Source organism: Triturus cristatus, chromosome 4_1 (assembly GCF_964204655.1).
Source record: "Triturus cristatus chromosome 4_1, aTriCri1.1, whole genome shotgun sequence".
NCBI lineage: Eukaryota > Metazoa > Chordata > Amphibia > Caudata > Salamandridae > Triturus > Triturus cristatus.
In genome coordinates, this window is record NC_140585.1 from 1,044,335,542 (window position 1) to 1,044,356,572 (window position 21,031).

The 21,031-nt window shown below is 41.4% G+C and overlaps 2 protein-coding genes across 2 annotated transcripts in view; one reads left to right on the forward strand and one right to left on the reverse strand.

Annotated features, from left to right (window-relative positions):
• FBXL13 (F-box and leucine rich repeat protein 13) overlaps positions 1-20,066 on the reverse strand; it is a 1,209,524-nt gene extending 1,189,458 nt beyond the window's left edge. The window contains exon 1 of the mRNA XM_085654020.1: positions 19,940-20,066. Coding sequence (XP_085510146.1) covers positions 19,940-20,014 — 75 coding nt within the window. The 5' untranslated portion in view covers positions 20,015-20,066. The remainder of the gene's footprint in view (positions 1-19,939) is intronic.
• A 110-nt stretch (positions 20,067-20,176) lies between these two features.
• ARMC10 (armadillo repeat containing 10) overlaps positions 20,177-21,031 on the forward strand; it is a 153,521-nt gene continuing 152,666 nt past the window's right edge. The window contains exon 1 of the mRNA XM_085654023.1: positions 20,177-20,844. Coding sequence (XP_085510149.1) covers positions 20,583-20,844 — 262 coding nt within the window. The 5' untranslated portion in view covers positions 20,177-20,582. The remainder of the gene's footprint in view (positions 20,845-21,031) is intronic.

Genomic DNA, 21,031 nt, shown 5'->3' on the forward strand with positions numbered 1-21,031 from the left:
TGACCTGGGTGTTTACTTGGATCCCAATTCTGATCCGCAGATTTTATTAAGGGACACTGTGTGCATTGTAGAAAAAGTTGACGACTGTGAGTTTACAAGAAACTTGAAGGTGGAATTTCCCAAGGTATTTAGTGACGGTCTAGGTTGTCTGAAGGGCTATCAGCAAAGGATTAAACTCAAAAACAATTCTGTTCCTACATCTTGCAAGGTCAGAGGGGTTTCTTTATCTGTTAAGGATGAGATGGAGAAGGAGATAAATAAACTCAAAAAGAATGGGATAATTGAAGAAGTGGAAGGAACCGAATGGCTTTCTCCAGTTGTCGCTGCTAGGAAAGCTAATGGTGATTTGCGTCTATGTATAGACTTGCGCTAATTAAACAAAAATGTAGTCGTGGACAAGTATCCCCTTCCTAATATTAATGAATTGTTGGTCTTATTGGGTGGTGCGAAAGTTTTTAGCACCATCGACCTGACGTCAGAATACCACCAGATGGAGCTTGAACCATCTTGCAGGGACCTCACTGCATTTATTACTCTGTTTGGTACTTTCCGCTTCATCAAAATGCCTTTTGGGCTGGTTTCTGCATCTTCGGTTTTTCAACGGGTGATGGAAAGTTTGCTCAGGGGTGTTAATGGTATGTGCATTTATCAAGATGATATACTTGTCTTTGGTGATGATATAGAGCAGCATGATTCTCGTCTTAAAGCTGTTCTTACAAAATTGAGTAGTGGTAATTTAACTGTTAAAATCGAAAAATGCAAATTCAGATCAGATTCATTGAACTACCTTGGACATAACATTTCTGGTAATGGTGTTAGGCCAAAAGAAGACTTTGTTGGTACCATTCGTAATTTGTCTTCGCCTACTTCTAAAGAAGAGCTTATGAGTTTTCTTGGCATGATCGATTACTATGCAAAATTTATTGAAGGATTTGCAGAGTTGACCTCAAATATGAAATCACTTTTAAAGAAAGGAGCTAGTTTTTTCTGGTCTAATTCATGTCAAGAGGAATTTTCAATCATTAAGGAAAAGCTATCCAATGCCCCGTTCTTACAGAGTTTTGATACTAATCTCAAATCAAAACTAACTACTGATACTAGCGTGAAAGGCCTTGGTGCTGTTTTGCAACAGATTGGTCCACATGGAATGAGGACCGTTATGTTTCTTTCCCGTAGCTTGAGAGAGCCTGAGACAAGGTACTCCGTTGTGGAGCGTGAATCATTAGCTATTTTCTGGGCTGTGAAAAAATTTAAGACATTTTTGTGGGGCATTGATTTAGAAATAAGAACAGACCACAAGCCTTTAGTGGAGATCTTTGAAAAAAAAGGCTTGGATATGATATCTGGTCGCATAACCAAATAGATAATTGGTCTTCAAGAGTATTCTTTTACCCCTTAAGTATATTCCCGGTGCGGAGAATATGATCGCTGATGTTGTTTCAAGATTAATTTCAGAGGATTCTGGCGAAAATGAGGACGCTGATGAGAGTGGTGAGTGGGTGTGTGCAGTTGAGCCTAATCACATTTCAGAAGAGAAATGGTCTAATGAGGTAGCTCAAGATGTTACTCTCAAAGAAGTAATGACTTTGATTCGGGGTAACTGGACAAGTGCAAAAGGTGGCTCTGATGCACCTAAACCTTTCTGGCGTGTAAGGGATGAACTTTCTGTTGATAGAGATATTTTGTTTCATGGTTCAAAACTCATTCCTCCAGAGAATCTCAGAAAAGAATTGATAAATTTAGCCCATGTTAGCCATCCTGGGATCACCAAGACCAAAGAGAGGTTACGTTCGTCTTACTGGTGGCCAGGTATGGATAAATTCATAGAGAGGGAAATCCGCGACTGTGTCATGTGCAGTCTAAGTGACAAATCTAAAGTGTCTAGGGTGCGACCAATGATTGTGAGGTGTCGACCTAAATCTCCATGGGATGATATTGCTCTTGACATTTTAGGACCAATTAACATTTTGGGTTCTCAAGTCTATCTGTTAGTTATAATTGACATGTACTCTCGGTGGCGGTATTTTTCTTATCTAATATTGATTCAACAAACATCAAATGTTTAAAAAAATAATTTGCAAGAGAGGGTATGCCAAAGTCAATTTTATCGGACAATGGTGTCCAATTTGTTTCTAAGGAAAGGAAAGAATTTTTTATATCTTGTGGCATTCTGCACAAAAAATGTTCTCTCTATCATCCCGAAGTCAACGGGATGGTAGAGAGGTTTAATAGGGTTCTCAAAGAGACCATTACACTTGCTAAATCTCTGTCGCTGGATTGGAGATGTTAAATTCTCAAAAAAATTGAAGAGTATAGAAGAACACCTCTTTTCACTACAGTGAAAACTCCATTTTTTCTTTTCCGCAGAAGAATTCCCAACACGTATCTTGAGCCAAGTTGGGTCAATGAGTATGGTTTGAGCAAGGGTAAGGGAAGATTGTAAGGTTCTTCAAAGAAAGATTAATTTTGATAGGAGGAATTCTGTTAAATTGTTAAAAGTCAATGTTGGTGATTTGGTGGCGCTCAAAAAACCTGGGCAAGTTGGGAATGCAAATCTCAAATATTTGAAACCCATGGCTGTTATTAAAGTTTTCATAAATGCTGTGAAAACTCAAGCTCATCAAATGTGGAACCTCAATAGAGTTGTGGTGTTCAAAAATGAACTCATGAACATGGTGGAGGAGAATCTTGATCTTGGTTGCAAATTTTCCAAAATGTCATCTAGGAAGAATCAAGCTGCTCCTGGTTTGGATCTCCGGCGCTCGTCGAGAGTTTCAGAACGTCCTAGTTATCTCAAGGAATATGTTTAATATTTTTGTATTCTCTTCATTTTTTTTGGACTATACAGTTTTCCGTAGTTTTTTACTATTTATCCTGTGATCCTGGGCAATTCACTTAATCTCCCCGTGCCTAACAAAGAATGAATGTGTGTCCTAATGTAACGTAACCGGTGCTATGTAAAGCGCTCTGATACCTGATTGGATTCGGGTCAAGTTTGCGCTATATAAAACTGTGCAAAAAAAAAAAAAAAATTGTAGAAGATTGGGAGGTCATTGTCGTGATCTGAACTGTAGCAGTTGGAGCTGTTTTGGGAGACTGCTGGTTGGATGGGATCTTTATTGGAGAATAAAACTGTTCTTTCAAATCTACCTTCATGTTAGCCTGCATCTTAAATACAATACTTGCCTACTTCAATATTATGCTATATACATTAATAAAAGCATTTGCTATTCCATTCGGAAAACTAACATAGGTTTCATTGTATCTCTATGTAATATGGTTTAAGAGATTTTATAGTAAGGGACCACTGTTCCTTAAAATACTGATACCCATGGTTCCTTAAATACACTGTGGTTCTAGGAAGGCTGCTGAGGAAAGAGAAGTCAGACGGTATGGGTCATTGCAGGTGCTCACATCTAGAGGCCAGAGTCTGTGTAAAATGGCTTGATTTTTTTAAAGTAGCTGCACAGATGTAGCAATGGCGTTAATGTTCAAATCTAAGTGAAGGCAATTACTGAAGATGACTATTTTAGGGCTTTCCCAATCCCCACGGAGAGGTGGACAATTCACTCTCACGTGATCCTTTCCCACTGAGGAGAGCATACGAAATTTCTAATTCTGTAATGTGGGTATTTAGGGCCATATGTAGGTGGGCTAATACCGGTCGGTAACGGCCGAAAATCGGTAAATTTTCCGTTACCGACCGGTATTTAGCTCTTTGAGATGTAGGAGGCTGGATTGAAGGATTCGGTAATTTACCGATTCGGTATTTTAAGAAATCGGTAAATTACCGAATCCTTAAATCCTATGTAGGGAGCACTCAAGTGAGTGCATTTTTGGTTTAAGGATTCGTTATTTACCACCAACTACAAGCTGATGGTAAATACCGAATACCTTTTCAAAAGCAATTTTTTGCTTTTTTAAAAGTGCCATGTGGCAGACATACATGCCCTTAGGGCATGTATGTGCGCCACATGTGCACACATGCACGATTCAGGGGTGCAACAGGGTGTCAATGTGACACCCTGCCACCCTTGAATATGCTCCCCCTATTACCGATTCGGTATTTACCGAATAGGTAATAGTGAATGGCTTCCCATTCATTCCTATGGGCCTCCCCATTCATTCCTATGGGCCTCCAGGCCATAGGAATGAATGGGAAGGTATGCCTTATTACCGATTCCGTAAATACCGAATCGGTAATAACGAATATTACCGAATCGGTAAAATTTGCCGATTTTTTACCTACATTCTATTTAACGATTCTTAAATACCGAATCGGTAAAATTCGGTATTTAGGAATCGGTAAATAGAAATTACCTACATATGGCCCTTAGTGATTTATTTATGTTTTGCTCATCCAAGATAAATTTTTGTGCTGTGCGTTTTCAGGGCACTTATGCTACCCACTTAACCTCCCCTAAGTAGCTTTGAGTTTTAGCAGTGTACTGATAAAGAAAGACAGCAGCTTCTTTTAGAACCTCAGATTTTACATACAAAGTGAATACATAGCACGGAACGCTCACTGATCATAATTCAGGATTCTAATGCCATTTCTCAATAATCTATAAATAGAAATACTTATATGTCATCATGCATGATGGTTTTATATGTAAATATATTTGCATACACACAATTAACCAGTAGGTGGATATAAAATTGTATGTGTATCGTAAAATACGAAGATGTTGAGCTCAAACACGCTCAGTCAGAGGCACTGAAAATGAGCTAAAACCACTTCGAAATTTGCTATTCTAGACTAAGAAGATATCCATTTTGGTTTTCCAAATTTAACAAAATATATATCACTTAGGTGCAATACCTGCTGAAAGGATCAGCATATTTCCAATGCAGTGTTGTGTCTGTTTGCATCTGTATGCAGTGAAACAGAAATAAATATCAAAAGATGTGATTTAAAAACAAATGCCTGCAAGAAATTCTTCAAGCACAGAAACTGCAAACCAATGTGCTCAATACCAAGGATCTGTCCTAATTCTTTCAATTTCTTACGTTTTGGATGCACACATCCACACCTTTGGAACGCAATAAAACCACGATGGTTAACATTGAGTTGCAGCTTTTGTTTAAATGCGGATTGCTGGCATTAAGACCTCTTTAATTAAACAAACACAGAGCTAAGAAGGGAGAAAGAACATATAAAAAGTATTAAACAGAAAGAACGCGGGTTATAAAGACTCGTCGGATTGTGCATCAAAAAGAGAATAATGCCCCATTTCAGGAAAAAAGGAAGAGCTACCACATTATCACACAGATTGCATGTGTTCATACGTACGGCAAAATCATGTTCCATTTTAAGAAAAGCACAAACAGCATGTGTAGTTGTGTCATATCATTCGGTAAATGACAACCAGATCAGATCAACTTATGGTTTTATTTGGTTCATATATACATATCTGCAATGCAGGGTTGAACAAATACACGGACTAAAAGTCTCTCTTAAAGAGACCTGTCTCTTTTTTAGGGTGATAGCACACATTTTTCAAGGTACAATAGTACGTGTTAAAATGTACACAAAGATGCCTTTATCTGGTGCCCCCCCCCCCCCACACACACACACACTACCGAAAACGCCACTTATCGAAACTATGTTGTAAAATAGGCACTATTTGTAAAGGGCAGTATAGGCACTCACATAAAAAACCGAGTACCATAGATGCTTATTTATCAATTTAATTCTGCAATCCTCTTCGAAAGAATAAAAACTCGAGTGCTACAGGCATATTAAATACGACTGTGGGTAGACAATTAACAAATAAAACCACGAGGCATTATACTGAACAAATACCAAGCTGGGTAATGCACACAATGCTGTAAAATTCCACAATGCGTCCCTTCCTCAGCATGCTGATAACTGGACAAAACTTATACACTGAACTGCTTTATTCACAAGCACTACAAAGAATTATACTTTTGCATTCCCAAGAGACAACGATCATGTGGCAGCTGACACCAATGCTTCACCGTGGAACAATACAGTAAATATGCACAAATCTATTGCTTCTTGGCGCCTCCGCCTCATGCCCTTCGCAATCGTAACACAAAGGTAAGCAAACTGGCTGCTAAACTCTTTCTCCGTCTCAAGTACACATAAGCGCATCTCTGTAGAATGAATTGGTCTAGTCTTCGGAAGCAGCACTTTTGCCGACCATCTGAGGGACAGAGTGGGCGGTCTGTGCTGAGCTGCATCCCATGCGCGCGAGCAGCAGAATTCCCCGGAGAATCGCAGGGGAGTCCCCTGCATGACTCAGATAACAAGCAGCGGCTGACAGACGGCCCAGCAGGACTCAGTCCAACAGGATTCACAAGCTCTATGAATACAATGACTAGTGGCAGTTAATGAAGAAACCACATTTGTGTAACTAAAAGAAAAACACGTAACGGAGCTTAAAGTATATACTTTCAAAATTACAAATATAAGATCAAACAAATAAATGCACATTAACTTTAACCAATGCGCACTCTGCACAGAATGTATATCCGGGCAAGTTACACTTCTCACGCTGCAAGCTGCTGGTGGCTGTAACAGCAGGCAAACAAACATGCGAGTGGTGCGCGCGCGTGCCACAGCGAGACATCTGTTTTGCATTATCGCGCACGCATCTGTGCACGATATTTCAAAACAGATGTGGCCTGTGCGGGTAACCGCAAGCAATAGGCCGTGGGCGGAACAAAGGCAGGACATGCACCCGCCTTTGCCCAATTGCGTGCTGTCTTTCTCAGAAAGACGCACGCAAAGGAGAATAGCCTCTGAACGAAAACAAACCACACGCACGAGCGTGTTGTGAGCTTTCCAAAGCCCTTTTACTGTTTACATAAAGTCTCGCCAGAGCAGCGCATGCGCGCTGCTACAGGCTCGACCTAAACAACCACAATCTATGTGGACAAATGTCAAAGAATTAAGGAAGATAGTCATGTGGGCTTCGAGGCAAACATTAATAACAGGCCTGCGGGACAAACACGGAATATTTGCAGCTGCTCCTAATAAAAGAGGGGTCTCCAAGAGGAAATTTGGTAGATTTTAAGTCTCCAGGCACTATGAACAAGAGAAGAAGCATTAGTCACATTATGATCAAAACTGGCAGAGGGCATATAGGCAGGGCTTTGCACAACTGGAAAAATTGAATTTGAATTAGAATGGAAAGGATTACATATGTTCAGTGGCGGCCCCCACAATGAAGAGGTGGTGAGCGGGTGGAGGGGGCGCGTAAGAGTGTGGGAAGGTGGAGGGTTAATAATAAAAAGAATTAGAAAATAAACTTCCCTGGAGCTGCCGTCCTAGTCGTGTCCTTCCTGGTCCCAGCATGCACAGAGGCAGTATCACAGACCCCCTGTGCAATCCCCGCGCTGCTCTCATGTGAAAGCAGTGCAGGGAGAGCAGCACAGAGATTGGTCTGAGCAGGCTGGAAAGATGCTCCGCTTAGTCCAGGGAGTCTGCGGGGGTTTCTCCAGCTCGGCTGTTCAATACAGCGGGGCTGGAAACAACCTAAGTGCGCATGTTTGTTTTGGTCAGCCTGAGACTGCTGGCCAAAAACATATGCACAGTTAGGGAGTGCGCATAGCACTCCTCCTCCTCATTTCCTGCCCTCACTGCACAAGCTGGCTCAGAGCCACTAAATGAAAAATAAAACGATGCTAGAACATCGTTTTATTTTTAATTTGCTGCCTCTGAGCCAGGCAGTGGGGCGACGCTACTGTTTTGATCCTGCAATGATGGGGGTCTTGTAAAACTCTACTAAGTTATCTGAGGACATAGATAATGCTTTTTACAGACATAAAACATTTGCAACCAGTGTATGCCTGTTGATACCTCCGTTTGGAAAAATGTGGGGCTCTTCCCCATGTTCCGATATAATACATGCTCTCTGTAAATAAGAGACTATAAAATGTACTGGAAAGCTGTTTATAGATATAGTGAGTATATGAGAAGTTATGGTCTACCTGCTATGAATGTAATACAGATTCTTGTGGTAAAATTCAATAAAAAGAGACGGATGGAAAATCCTCAGAGTGTTTCCCGCTCCTACTGCACAGGACTCTGTCTGTAGTATGTGCATGAAGCCTACTGAGCAGGGAAATGATTGCACAGTCAGTACCTAACTGGAACATTATTGACCATAGCTTTGGACGGTTCACGGTATCGCACGCACATGTTAGGTCCATAAAGGTGAGATGGACACAGCCTTTTTTGGCCTTATTATATTTTTGAACAATTAGGGATTTAATGACTATTCGACAGTTCCCAAACCTGGACGAAAATCAAATTGTAAGTCTGAGAGCCCATGTGACTCTGCAGCCCAGCTTTCTAATTCGGCCATTATTACCCTTCCTAGAATCTTAACTGTACTATCTAGGAGGAAAAGTGTATGGTAGCAGTGAACCTGGCTCTTGTCTCCTTTTTTAAATATAGGAGTAATAATAGCCTCCTGCCAGGTCTTGACCAAAGGGCCTACAATTGCACTTCTTATGACACTTATTATTAGGGGTGCCCGGAACTGTGTGAGAGGTTTAAAAAGGTGCAGGGTAATTCTATCAGGTCCCGGGGCTTTCCCAGAGGGGCTTCTCTCAATAGCTAGGTTTACATCAGATACTTTTATGAACTGCTTAATTCCAAGGTGGCATTTGGATCACGGATAACTATCTTATTAGTGCCTGCATAGAGTGTCGGCTATTTTGGGCCAAAAACTTTAGAGAAATGAGCCACCCAATCTTTACTGGGAACAACACATTCACCTTTCGGAGGAGCCTTTTAGCAGGGAGTTTACTACTTGCAAAAAACTCGAGAATATTTCTTTTCGCTTGCAGGTCTCAGGTCCCCCTAGGTTTTTTCCCTTATCTCTACCTTTCTTCTTAGGGTTGCTTCTTTATTGATTTTCCTGGGCTACTTCTGGCTGGTCTTGTGTGCATTTGTTTAACACAAACTTTAAAAGTTCACATGCTTTAGAGCAGGTACTGTTAAACCATCTTGGGTTATTACTAGATTTTACTGCACCTTTAGTTAGTTTGTCTGCCATATAATTATTCAGCTTGGTATATGCTGTTATTACTTCTGCTGGATTTGTGTCCTTCTGCAGGACCATATCAATTTCTAATTGTCCGTGAGAAGATCTCTATGGAAGGCTTCCTTATTGATTTTCTCTCATTTGATGCCCAATCCTTTATTTCTACTACATTCCAATTGGGGCTATTTTTAGCTCCAGTACCAGCGGGTTATGGTCGCTTATACATGAAGCCACAACTTTGCATGTCACAAGCACTGATAGTAATTCCTTGGAAATTATCACATGATCAATAGTAGAATTTGAACTCATACCCATATATGTCGGAATCTTTAACATACTCGACATGCAGAAGTCTTGTGCGAATATCAAATTATTTGCGGAGGTCACTCTATTTAGTGAATCGCCATAGGGGTTATGTTTAAAATGTGCAAGAGGTTGACTGAATTCATCACAGATTCCACATAATGAGGATACTCCATAGGTGCACATTTCAATATTAAACTCTCCTACCCAGATAATTGACACCTCCTTTGTGTGATCACTTAAAATCTTACACAAAGCATTCTCTATGCCATCCACAATTTTTGTTTCCGCACCATCAAATATATTTTAATAATGACCAATACCAGAGCAAAGGGCTTCTGCAAAGTAATCAAGAGTATATGGTAAAGGGTGTAATAGCCTTTTCAGATACTGTGCAATCAACCAGGGAGACAGATATAAAAGTAGCCAAGCCCCTTTGGCCCGACCTGACTTTTAGGGGATGGCTGCAACATGATAAGTGACAACCCTGTTTATGTGCAGCAGGTCCAATAACCAAGTCTCTTAGCAACAAATTATTTGGTGGTGGCCAATTACATTCAACTACTCTGAGGCCTCCAGCTAGGTGCGCAGACCGGCCAAGTTCCATGTAATTAATCCCAGAGACCCAACCTCCACAGTGGAATCATAATAAACCCATTGGTTAGATACTGTTGATGATGGGCAGTTAAGCGTTTCCTCAGTTGAAATTACCATATGGGGTAGTTAGTCCAATTGCTCCAATCGGGACAAAACGTCAAACCTATTAAAGAAAGGTAAGGAAGAGTTGAAGTGGGGACAATGACATGCCAATTTACACCTTATAGTACCAGACTGAGGATTATTACAACTGTTGACCAAAAGCCTTTGGGCCTTGGGAGGGTTAAAGAAGCCCAAAGGGAAGGCTCTAATGTCCTCCACGAAGAAAAAGGCGTGGCAGAGGGAGTGTACAAAAGCCCAGACTATGCTTGGTCTTCTAAAATTGATTATCACAGTCACCTTGTAAGCTTTTGGGCAGTGAGACAACCCAGGAGACCCTCCTCATAGTGATAATGCCATTTGATAGATCACAGGACCATCCAGAATATTTTTGCATCCACTGCAACACCTTATTTGTTAAGGAAGCATGTGATTCGGGCTGTGAGTTTTCAACTTTGGGAACATTTTTCAGCACAACAATGTATGGGGTTCACTCCGGTGGAATATGAGGTCGAATATTACTTAGTTTGTTCCTGGGTTCCTCATTCAGGAACCATGTCTCCCTACCATATAGACCTCTCAAGGATGCAGGTGGCCCTCTTGACTTCGAGGATCCATCATTGAGAGATTAGGGTTGTTACCGCTACCAGGATTCAAGCTATATGTGTTGGCTTTAAAGTCTCCCTCAGCAGGGCGGGCCTGTGTACGGCTTTTCAGGGGAGTGTTAGCTAGAATGGAACGAAGTCCATCTTGAACACATGGCATCTTCCCTGATACTGCTCCTCATGCTGACACAGGTGCGGGAGGGGAACTAGTCGGTGAATAAAAGATGGAACTGTTACCCTTATGCGGCCCCCGTGAGTTCGCTTTTGGAGCTCCAGCTCTATAGCAGCGAGATGCTTCAAAATAGGTTTCAGCTTTGTGTCCAAAGCGACAGTGACTATTTCATGGAGAGAGTCTGGTGTGATGCCCACCTCTTCCTTTTCCCTCCCCAAGGAGTCTTTCTTTTTAGGTGACTGGCTGATTGTGACCGTTGGGTGTTTAGATTTAGATGCAGCTTCCTGTCTCTTACTTTTCATCGCAGCACCCTGTACAATAGGAGTGACTAACGTAACTTCTGGCTCCAAGAGGATCTCCTGAGGGTGAGGCCGTGGCAATTTAGAAATCTCTGAGGTAGGCTGGCTCTGTTAGCAATTCTCCCATCCCTCAGTCAATTCAGTTGCAGTTCCTGGTCCTATTTCTGAGTTTGTGGGGCTAGGCGACCACCCTCCGAGTGAGGTTTAGATGGGGTGAGGTTTGAGAAGAAAGGGAGAGGCGGAGTTCTGCCAACACGATTTCTTTACTAATTATATCTACTTTGTGTGTGTCAGGAACGAATCTATAGTTGTAGTGGTGGTGGCTGTCGGGGGCGTGTGTTTGAGTTTTATGTTTCCTCATTATGACCCAAGGCGTAACAGCAAAAGCAGGTTTTAGACAACAGTGCAATATGAGGAGGGGACCAAATGTTCAACAAGTACGGAGCACTGCAATAAAATCAGTTCAAGCAAAAGGTACTGAGATGAAGAAAAATCAAACCAAATCCCTCTCCTCTGGCGGACGTCAGTAGGTAGCTTCCCTCTGTAGCATATGTTTGTGGCTCCACCCTACATCAGTAAAGATGTAAAGGCTTTTGTCAGGGGTAACAAACAGCCCAAATTAGCCAAGATCCAGGTCCCAGGGCCAAGAGGGGCGGCCCAGCCTCCCCTGGGTGCAGACAGGCCTGCCCTTGGCCTGGGCATGCCCGTGCGTGTTTCACACTGCGGGATGCTACTGGTGTTTTTCTGGTGTCTGGAGGGTTGCTCCTCCTCCTTTGGTGAAGAGTAAGCTGGGGGACTGAGCCCCACTCCAGTGCGACAACAGGCAAGCAAGAAGGCAATCGGTACGGGCCTCAGACTGCCAGGTGTGTGTATCCAGTGCTGCAGGAGTTTCCTGGTGCTTTCTGGCATCGGGAGGGTTGCTCCTCTACCTTTGGTGAGGGGAACCTTGGGGGATTGAGTCCCACCCCAGTGCAACAGGCAGGCAATCGGTGCAGGCCTCAGACGGCCTGGAATGTATAGCCCACACTGCGGGAGTCTCCTGGCACTTTTCTGGTGTCAGGAGGGTTGCTCCTCCCCCATTGGTGAATGGAACATTGGGGGACTGAGACCCACCCCAGCACAACAACAGGCAGGCAAGCAGACAATCTAGTAGTCCATCTGATGACGAAGAGGTTCAGGCGGGGAATTCCATATTGTAGAGGCTTGTACGGAAAACCTGGCTCCACCAATCCTCGGCCTCTTGATCTTGTAAGGAATAATTAGGCTGTAGAAGGATGATGATCGTAAATTCCTAGTTGGTGGATATGTTATAATTCTACTCCTTAAAAATTGGGGCCCCTTCTCCCAGAATGCCTTGAAAATAATACAGCAGGCTTGGAAGGGGATCCTTTGCTCCAGTGGAAGCCAGTGAAGGTGGCAATTTCTAGGTGCCTTAAAGGTAAGACTAGCTGCCTGATTTTGGACAATGTGCAGTTTGCGTAGCTGGTGTTTGGGGAGACCAAGATGCAAAGAATTGGCATAGTCGAGCAGAGAAGTAATTAATGCCATGACCACCAAAGGCCTCATAAGTAAGGGGCACAATCTTTTTTATTTTCCTTAAAGTCAGGAAACAGGTTGAGGTCACTGAGCCTATCTGAGGTTTTAAGGTAAGCTCATTGTCAGTAATAAAGCCTAAGCTTTTAGCTAATGTTTTTGGAACAGGAGATTCACCCATTTTAGAGGGCCAAGCAGAAGGAATCAAAGTATTAGTTTTATTTTTAAGAATAACTAATTTTGGGTCGTCAGCATTAAGCTTTAGGAAATTGCTACCCATTCAGTCAGTCAGTCAGTAATAACTTTATTCAATACTGTTCAGTAACATCAAAGTGTACAGAAAAATAAAACACAAAAATTGCAAAAACTTTCACGTTGAAAGGAAGAAATCACACTCAATATAAAAGGTCGGAAATATACATATAAACGTTTCCATTAAAAGAGAGGAAAAAGTGCCCATTCGTCATCTAATTTTATCCACTCTAAGAGCTTGTTTTTTTAATACAAAATGGATTAATTAAATAACCAAACTTTTCATTTATTACAATCCTGTTAAAATTCTCTAAAATTACTCAATATAAAATTCCATATAACAATCAAATCATACGATAATCATACTGGAAATTCCCCCTGCAGGTTTTGCCTTATTTTTAATACCTGCCATAAATATGAGGTCATTGCACAACACACAAATGGAGTTTTTAATTACTGTACAAATAAAAGAGCTAGTCTGCACTGTCTAAAGTAATGTACTTTAAATATGGGCAATACCAGTTTTTTCCTGGGAATTTCATAATATTGGCAAAAAATACAATGTGCAAATTTATTGTAGGCAACTTGCCATCACACGGGCACGGAGCGAGCGTTGACAGGGAGTAACATTTAATGGGAACCCCACCATCAAAGGCAACATATTTGCCCTAAATTGGGTCAGTATAAACCTTTTCTGGTCGTTTTGCACCAGGGTCAGATAAGATTTCAGGCCCTCCTGGTGGGCTGTCATACTATAAGCAAGAATGGATGGTTTTGCTTTTTTCCCCTCCCATTGCTCCCCCATAGTCTTGTTCCGGACACAGTATTTCAGCTTACCTTTGGCTAGCAATCTACAAGAATCTGGTTTATTAAAAAGTTGATCTAAGTCAATTACCTCACATAGGGATTTTACATGTCTCAGCCACGGAATCTCCATCACGTGGTCTAAGTTCATTGAGTCCCTAAGGATTCATTTATTCAGCCCCATTTCCTCTTGCGACCAAATTGAGTGCCAAAGCATGATCGGAGCTACCTTAGTCAGATATATACTGGGTTCCGAATTCAGAATGGACTATATAGTTCAAGAAACCTGGAGGAAGAGCTAGGATATGTTTAAAGCATGAATCTTCGACCCCTTTGGATGTTACGTATGTTGGCCATTCCCCAGACCCCGTGCCATATGAGGCCACCACCACATTCTTACTGGCATATATAGTGAAGAGTACCCTTACTGCCTTAAAACCCAGCTTCTTTATAAAGGAAACTATCTCATTAACGGATACCCCTCCAGTCCTAAATAAACCACATAAAAGATTGGAAGTGTCTTTGAGATTCAAGGGAGCCATCTAATCTAAACAAAAGCTGGGAATCATCTGCATAGTTATATATTTTACAGTTCATCTCGCTCAGAGCTTGATAAGGTGTTTAATGTATATATTAAATAGATACAGGGATAGCGAAAAGGCCTGTTGGACCCCACAGCCCGACTGAATTGCTGGAGCCTTAAAAGAGCCAAAGATAACGGACTGTGTTTGGTTTGCCAAGAACTATTTTAGCCAAACCAAGGCAGGGTCTTGAAGCCCAATAGCCTTCACACAGTCCAACAGTAATTTATGGTCGACCATGTCGAAGGATGCTAAAATGTCAAGTAAACTAGTGCAGGGGTCAAGTTTAAATCACCGTCCTTGCACATATCAACTACTACAGGGAGAATTACTGATTCAGGACCATGAGCAGGATGAAACCCCACCTGCTGCACATTGAAAAACTGAGAGTTCTCCAAATGAAAGCATAGAGTCTGAGCTACGTGTGCTTTTAATAATTTGGCAGGAAAAGGCAACAAGGAGATAGGACGGTAGTTTTTGAAGAGTAACAGATCTTCGCCTTGTTTTTTATTTTTAGGGGAATTCCTACTGCCTCTTTAGAGGGTGTAGGTACAATTCTTCGAGTCAGAGAATAATTAGGAAGAGACATAAATGGGCCAACTATTTCAGGAATAAAAGTTTTAAGAACCTTAGGGCAAAATTCATTGGATGACCCAGATTTTACTTTAGCCACTTGTGCAAATAATTGTTCTTCACTAAGAGCATGGAGATTAGAGAGTACAGTAGGTTTGTGTCAAAAGAGAATATCTGAGACGCCTTGAAGTCTGGTGCAATGCTGTCTTTAATTGTTTTAATTTTTTCGATCAAATATATATCTAACATGTTACATAATTCATGAGTAAGGGCTATTGGCAGAGAATCTGTCTGGGCTAGATAATTCAGTTACAACGCTAAAAATGTCCTTGGATTTATTGGCAGAGTGCAGGATCTTATTCATAAAGAAGAGAGTCTTAAAGTGCAAAAGTAAAACTTTGTAGTCCTTTAAACATTTTTTAAAAAGAATTTCATTGTCAGGGCCCTAGTCTCTGCGCATTTCTTCTCCAACTGGTGGAGTGAAAATGACTGCAAGCCATTATTATTCTCTAATGAACAAACACAAAAAATAAGACACTTGCTACTGATGACGGGCCAAAAGGTAATGTGAGGTACTCATATGCACCAAAAGGTGAGGCAGAGGTGGTAAGAACCTGAGACTTTTTACTCAAGCTAACCTGGTAGTATGCCAACGTGAGGTCGATAGTAGAAATTTAATGTGAATTGGCTACTCGAGGTAATAGGTCATGAATCTTAGAGAAAGGGTGACAATAAGCTATTGTGTTTTTATTTAATGAGTGGAAAGCCGTACAGAGACGAATTTCTCACCGTTTTTTAGACAATCACCCCTGCTGAAACACATTTTTTAAAAAGAATTTCATTGTCAGGGCCCTAGTCTCTGCGCATTTCTTCTCCAACTGGTGGAGTGAAAATGACTGCAACCCATTATTATTCTCTAATGAACAAACACAAAAAATAAGACACTTGCTACTGATGACGGGCCAAAAGGTAATGTGAGGTACTCATATGCACCAAAAGGTGAGGCAGAGGTGGTAAGAACCTGAGACTTTTTACTCAAGCTAACCTGGTAGTATGCCAACGTGAGGTCGGTAGTAGAAATTTAATGTGAATTGGCTACTCCAGGTAATAGGTCATGAATCTTAGAGAAAGGGTGACAATAAGCTATTGTGTTTTTATTTAATGAGTGGAAAGCCGTACAGAGACGAATTTCTCACCGTTTTTTTAGAAAATCACCCCTGCTGAAACACATTCAAAAGACTCAGTAGGAACAATGATCTTATACTAACACATCTGGCCTAATAACTTCTTTAGTTATTTACTCATTATTAAAAACAAATGTTTTACTTAGTGTATGACTGGAATAGAATTTGTTTTTAATCTGATTAGGTGTTCAAACTCCTAAATACATCCAATCCTGGATTCAAACAATTCCCAAACTCACTCAGGATGTCTCCCACAGTGGTATCTTGAACAGCAGCAGCACTAACATGCACACCCTCGAACACTACAGGGCATGAACTGCCTAGTCTCAAAACAATTTCTGACTTTGCTGATTATGTCCCTTCCATGGACTGCCATGTATATTTTTATATCAATCATCCCACCCATAAATTCTAGATTGTCTTTAAAGTATCCACACATTTCAATATCAAAATCACTATAAGCAGATGGGTTTTAATCATTACAAATTAACTCTTTCTGGGTCTATAAATTGTCAAATGTTACATCAACAAGATAATGACTGGTGATCCGGAGTCTGCCATGACTTGGAGATCTATTGAACCAATCCTCACCAAACACAATGACCCATTTACTCTTTTGTCAGAGGCATTTAAGGCATTTTCTTCAACCTGGTTTTCAATTGTGAGGGCCAAACTATTGATCCTGGTACATGTTTCAACCTCACCTTCATTTATACTACTAACTTTAACACAGTTAGTGACAAATAACCCTCTGCATACATATTCCACTTTCTTACATCTAATGCATCTTTTGCCAATTGCAGGGCATACTTTACTGTTGCCGAAATGTGTTTTAGAACCACAACTTAAACAAGAACTACTATTATGCAACTTTATGCTGACATTCTTCAGTTTCTTGTCTTTAACAGTGACTACACACACTGGCTTATTTATGTTGTCGTTGTTTTTGATTACGGCTTTTACAAACAAGGCAGGCAACTCTATCAGTTTGTGATATCAAGCACCTCTTCAAGTATTAGATACAGCCACTTAAAAGTCTTCCCTGCACTTCCATAGAGAAAGAACTAAAAACAAACTGGTTTCTCAAATAAATGCCACTGTTATTTTTTAACTCACATGTTGCCTCTAGTGCTTAATGCAGCGATGTTTTCTTCATCTGTTTCATTGCTTGCTTGCTTCCTCTTCTAAAAGTTACACCTCTCTAAAATAATGCTTGGTTTATTCTGTGAACTGTTTTTCTAAACAATTTACTGCCTCATTATTCTCATCCCAAGTGTTAAATTCTTCATGTGGTGCCTCAATTTCTGGCAAATTGTCAAAAATGTGTTTTCCTGAATCTCCAAACAATTTAAACACTTATGCCTTTTTCCTCTCAGGATCAAATTTCTTTCCATCTATGGCAATTCAATAATTCTCAAAGAATCTGAGCCACTGGTTTCGTTTAAGTGCCAGCTTTTCAGGATGAGATATAATCAGCCTACATTGACTAATGTACTGTGATGCAGCCATGATGATGGCTGGAAAAATTGAATTTGCCCCACAATCTATCATCTGCTGCATAATCTGCAGATTTTAACAAACAAAATGTTTCTAGCTCAAATGGATCAAAAGTTAATTAAAATGTGGGGACATGTTTCTGCATAGTGAATGGCCCTTCACAAAAATTGACGAGTCATCTTTTAGTTGCTTACTGCTTTACTTACTTAATTGTTAAAAGGGTAGTAATGAGCTGAAGTCTCACCATGAGCACAAATGACAAAATAATTAAGTAATGCCATCACAAAATGTACTGCAATATGCCGACTAATTTGCATTTTCTTGCTGCATAATTTAGACAACCATGCTGCATAATTTGATCCTTCCCTGCTGCATAATTCCAGTGGTGCTGATCATGTGTCAGATGATGGCCAGCACCACAGCCTCACACATGAATCCAAAATTGAGGACATAGGACAACCAGAAACAAGCATCTGAAATCAGTGACTGTAACATGCAGGGCACAAGTCAAGGGTACACACTGGTAGAAGGCATCCACCCACTCTTTTCCGAGGGTGGACGACATCTACCCAGCCAAGAGGTTGGGCCTCTCAGAAATATGGTAAACTTGTCCTGGTGTAATTTTCAGACACCAGGACACCTTCAGCAGTGCCTGGAAGTTGTCTGCTTTTGTTCCCAACAGCAATGTGCACGCTAGGGATGGGCTTATCAGATTCCAGCGAAGCCCATAACAAAAGAAGAAATGTAGGCCCATCAGGCCTCCTTTTGTTGGAGTATCCTGGCTTGGAGCGATCAGGAGCCTCAAACCTAAATGCAATGGAGGGTAAAAAAAGGCACACAGTTTCTCACTTCACAGGTACTTAATAGAGGCATGCTCTTGACTTTGTTCGGTCCCTGTATATCAGAGATAAGCATGCACTGTAATTCCCAGTATTTACATAAATACCAATGCAAATACCACTATTTTCTTGTATTTGTTTCATAGCGCAATAGTGCTAAATCATCCCATTGCAGGGTGTCAGAGCACTTTACATCACACATACACATTACAAATTGACAATAAATGATATGTGTGTAAATCAGTATACAGAATGTGTTACATAAGACAGTGAGTGAGTAGCTCACTGTGCTAGATTAGAAAGAGAACAATTTATGAACTGAAAGTAACAAAAGTATCTCTGTGTTAAAAGCAGAAGCCCACGTACCCATTTCCATAAAATAAAAATCTGTCATATCGGTATCACATAATGTTCTTTGCAGGATACATATCAACCTTCTATGCTACTTTGTTTGAAAACTGGGACTAGAAAAAACACATATCTTTCTAACAAATACATTACCCTCCAGAGATATCTTACAGTTATTATTATTCCCTGCAATGTAGTTGCCACACAAAGATCTCTGCAGCAGGTGCCTTAACCCCATGAGATATTTTAAAATGCAGACTTTGCAACCAATTAGGCAGTACAGGTTTACTCATTGTTGCCAATTTCTTTGAGGGAGGGTTTTTAAAAATAAATGGATATGTGGACGCCCAGAGTTTGCGTTGGGGTTGCGTCACTTTTTTGGCACAAACCAAATGTAAAATCTCATTTGTTAGATTTTCAAATGAGCTCAAATGTACTCATGATATACCTGCTAAATATATGTGTGAGGTCTTAGGAAGTGACATCAGATCTTGTGAGGTCATGGGTTGTGAAGCCACTTCCTGTGATGCCATGTGCAATGTCATGCCCCATGATGTCACGCGCTGTGAAGTTACTTGCATGCTGTCTAACTTGCTTAGTAGCCCCTACTTTTTTTAGGACTTCTGCCCTGGTCTTATGTAAATTGACAAAGAACAGGTAATAACTGCGGGCTAACTCCAAGAACACTTTGATTTATTTTAATTCACATGCTGGGCTCTAGTGACACACAGGTTTACAATATTTTCTCTGCTAAACCAGAATGGACCATAACAATAATTTCTTCAGCTAGCTCAAGCACTACCTCTTGTCTTCAAGTTAGCTCAAAAGGGGCTCCTACAGGTAACCCTACAGTGGAGAGAGGATGTGGTCTGATGGCTAGAGTGCCGACTGTGGACCTGGGAAACTAAGGTTCGAGCCTCTGGGTCGACTCCACAGTCTGTGATTCTGGGCAAATCACTTAATCTCCCTGTGCCTCCCCAAAAAAATTGAATGTTTCCTTGGTGCTCATGTAAAGCGCTCCAATACCTTTGGGTCGAGTTCGCGCTATATAAATCTGCACACACAAAAAAATAAACTCAGTGCTTTACGGCAGTAATCTTGGTATGGTTCGCTGAAATTAACTCAAACTTTGGTCATTTAATTAGATCAGGTAGCCCCTCACACTTTGCTCGGGAGCCTTCAATTAGTTCAGGACGTTCACAGCTGTTGGTGAAAACTCGACTCTTATGTTACCTCGTATATCTCAGGCAGCGCGTGCTGCTGAATGTAGTGTCTCAGGGGGGCCTCGGCTTGCCGCAGGGAAGACATGGTAAAGGGATCCCGGGTATCAATAATTCACAGGCGGTAGCTCCACACTGCCTGTCCTACAGGGACTCAGTGCGTCTAAATCACTGTTGCATGGCAACAAGGCCCCGCCTCTGACAACACGATGGCCGCGAAACCATGTTTCAATATTTCCAGGCATTATCTCATTAGGTCCTTTCTCAATACCTTGTGAACATCGCAAGTGCTACGTGGGGCCAGCATTGGGATAAACGCAACCGTGGCGGCCATCTTGAAAGGGAAATTCTTCAACTATAGTGCAGAAAGACCAACGTACAGAATACAAATCTGGAACTGCAAAAGAGTAAAAGTAATGCCGTAACACGAGAACATTTGCATTTAGAAACATCATAAATTAATTTACTATACACGTGAAAATAGATATTGTATGTCCAGAAAAGTTGGTAGTCTCGTTCCTAGGCTGACTAGCAGGCTTGCATCGGCAGCCCCTTCTTTCTGCTTTGGAATAGCCACGTGCGCCGCTGGAAGCCAGGCATTGTGGCGGCAATAATCCCTTCCTGTCAGCCTGGCCTTCAATGCAGCTTTGCCCATCATGGGCCCTTACGGTAGGACTCTTCTTGGAGCCATGCTTGGGTTGGTGGTCGGCTCCAGCGTATGCTACTGGCTGTACAAACGGCTGGTACGTAGTGAGCCGTCTAAACCGGGGTCTTACACAGGGGACGGTTCGGAGGCAACACAGGACAGAGAAGAGGCGAATTCCAGGAGCCTGACTTGTGCCCCTGAGGCAGCAGGCGGTCTCCTACGCAGGGTGTCCGGAATGACTTTGGTGACCAAAGTGAGAGAGAACCCCACAGGTAAGAATAACACCATCATCGCAGCACGCAATTCAATTTCAGTTGTACTTTTGGATGAGTACCTGCACTTATTTGTTTCCATTTAAAGCACTGATTAGCCCTAAGGCTATCTAATGCAGCAGTAGCAATTCTCACTCAGTGCTAGGAAAACTCATACATTTGGAATTTGAATTAAGTAAGGCTAAAT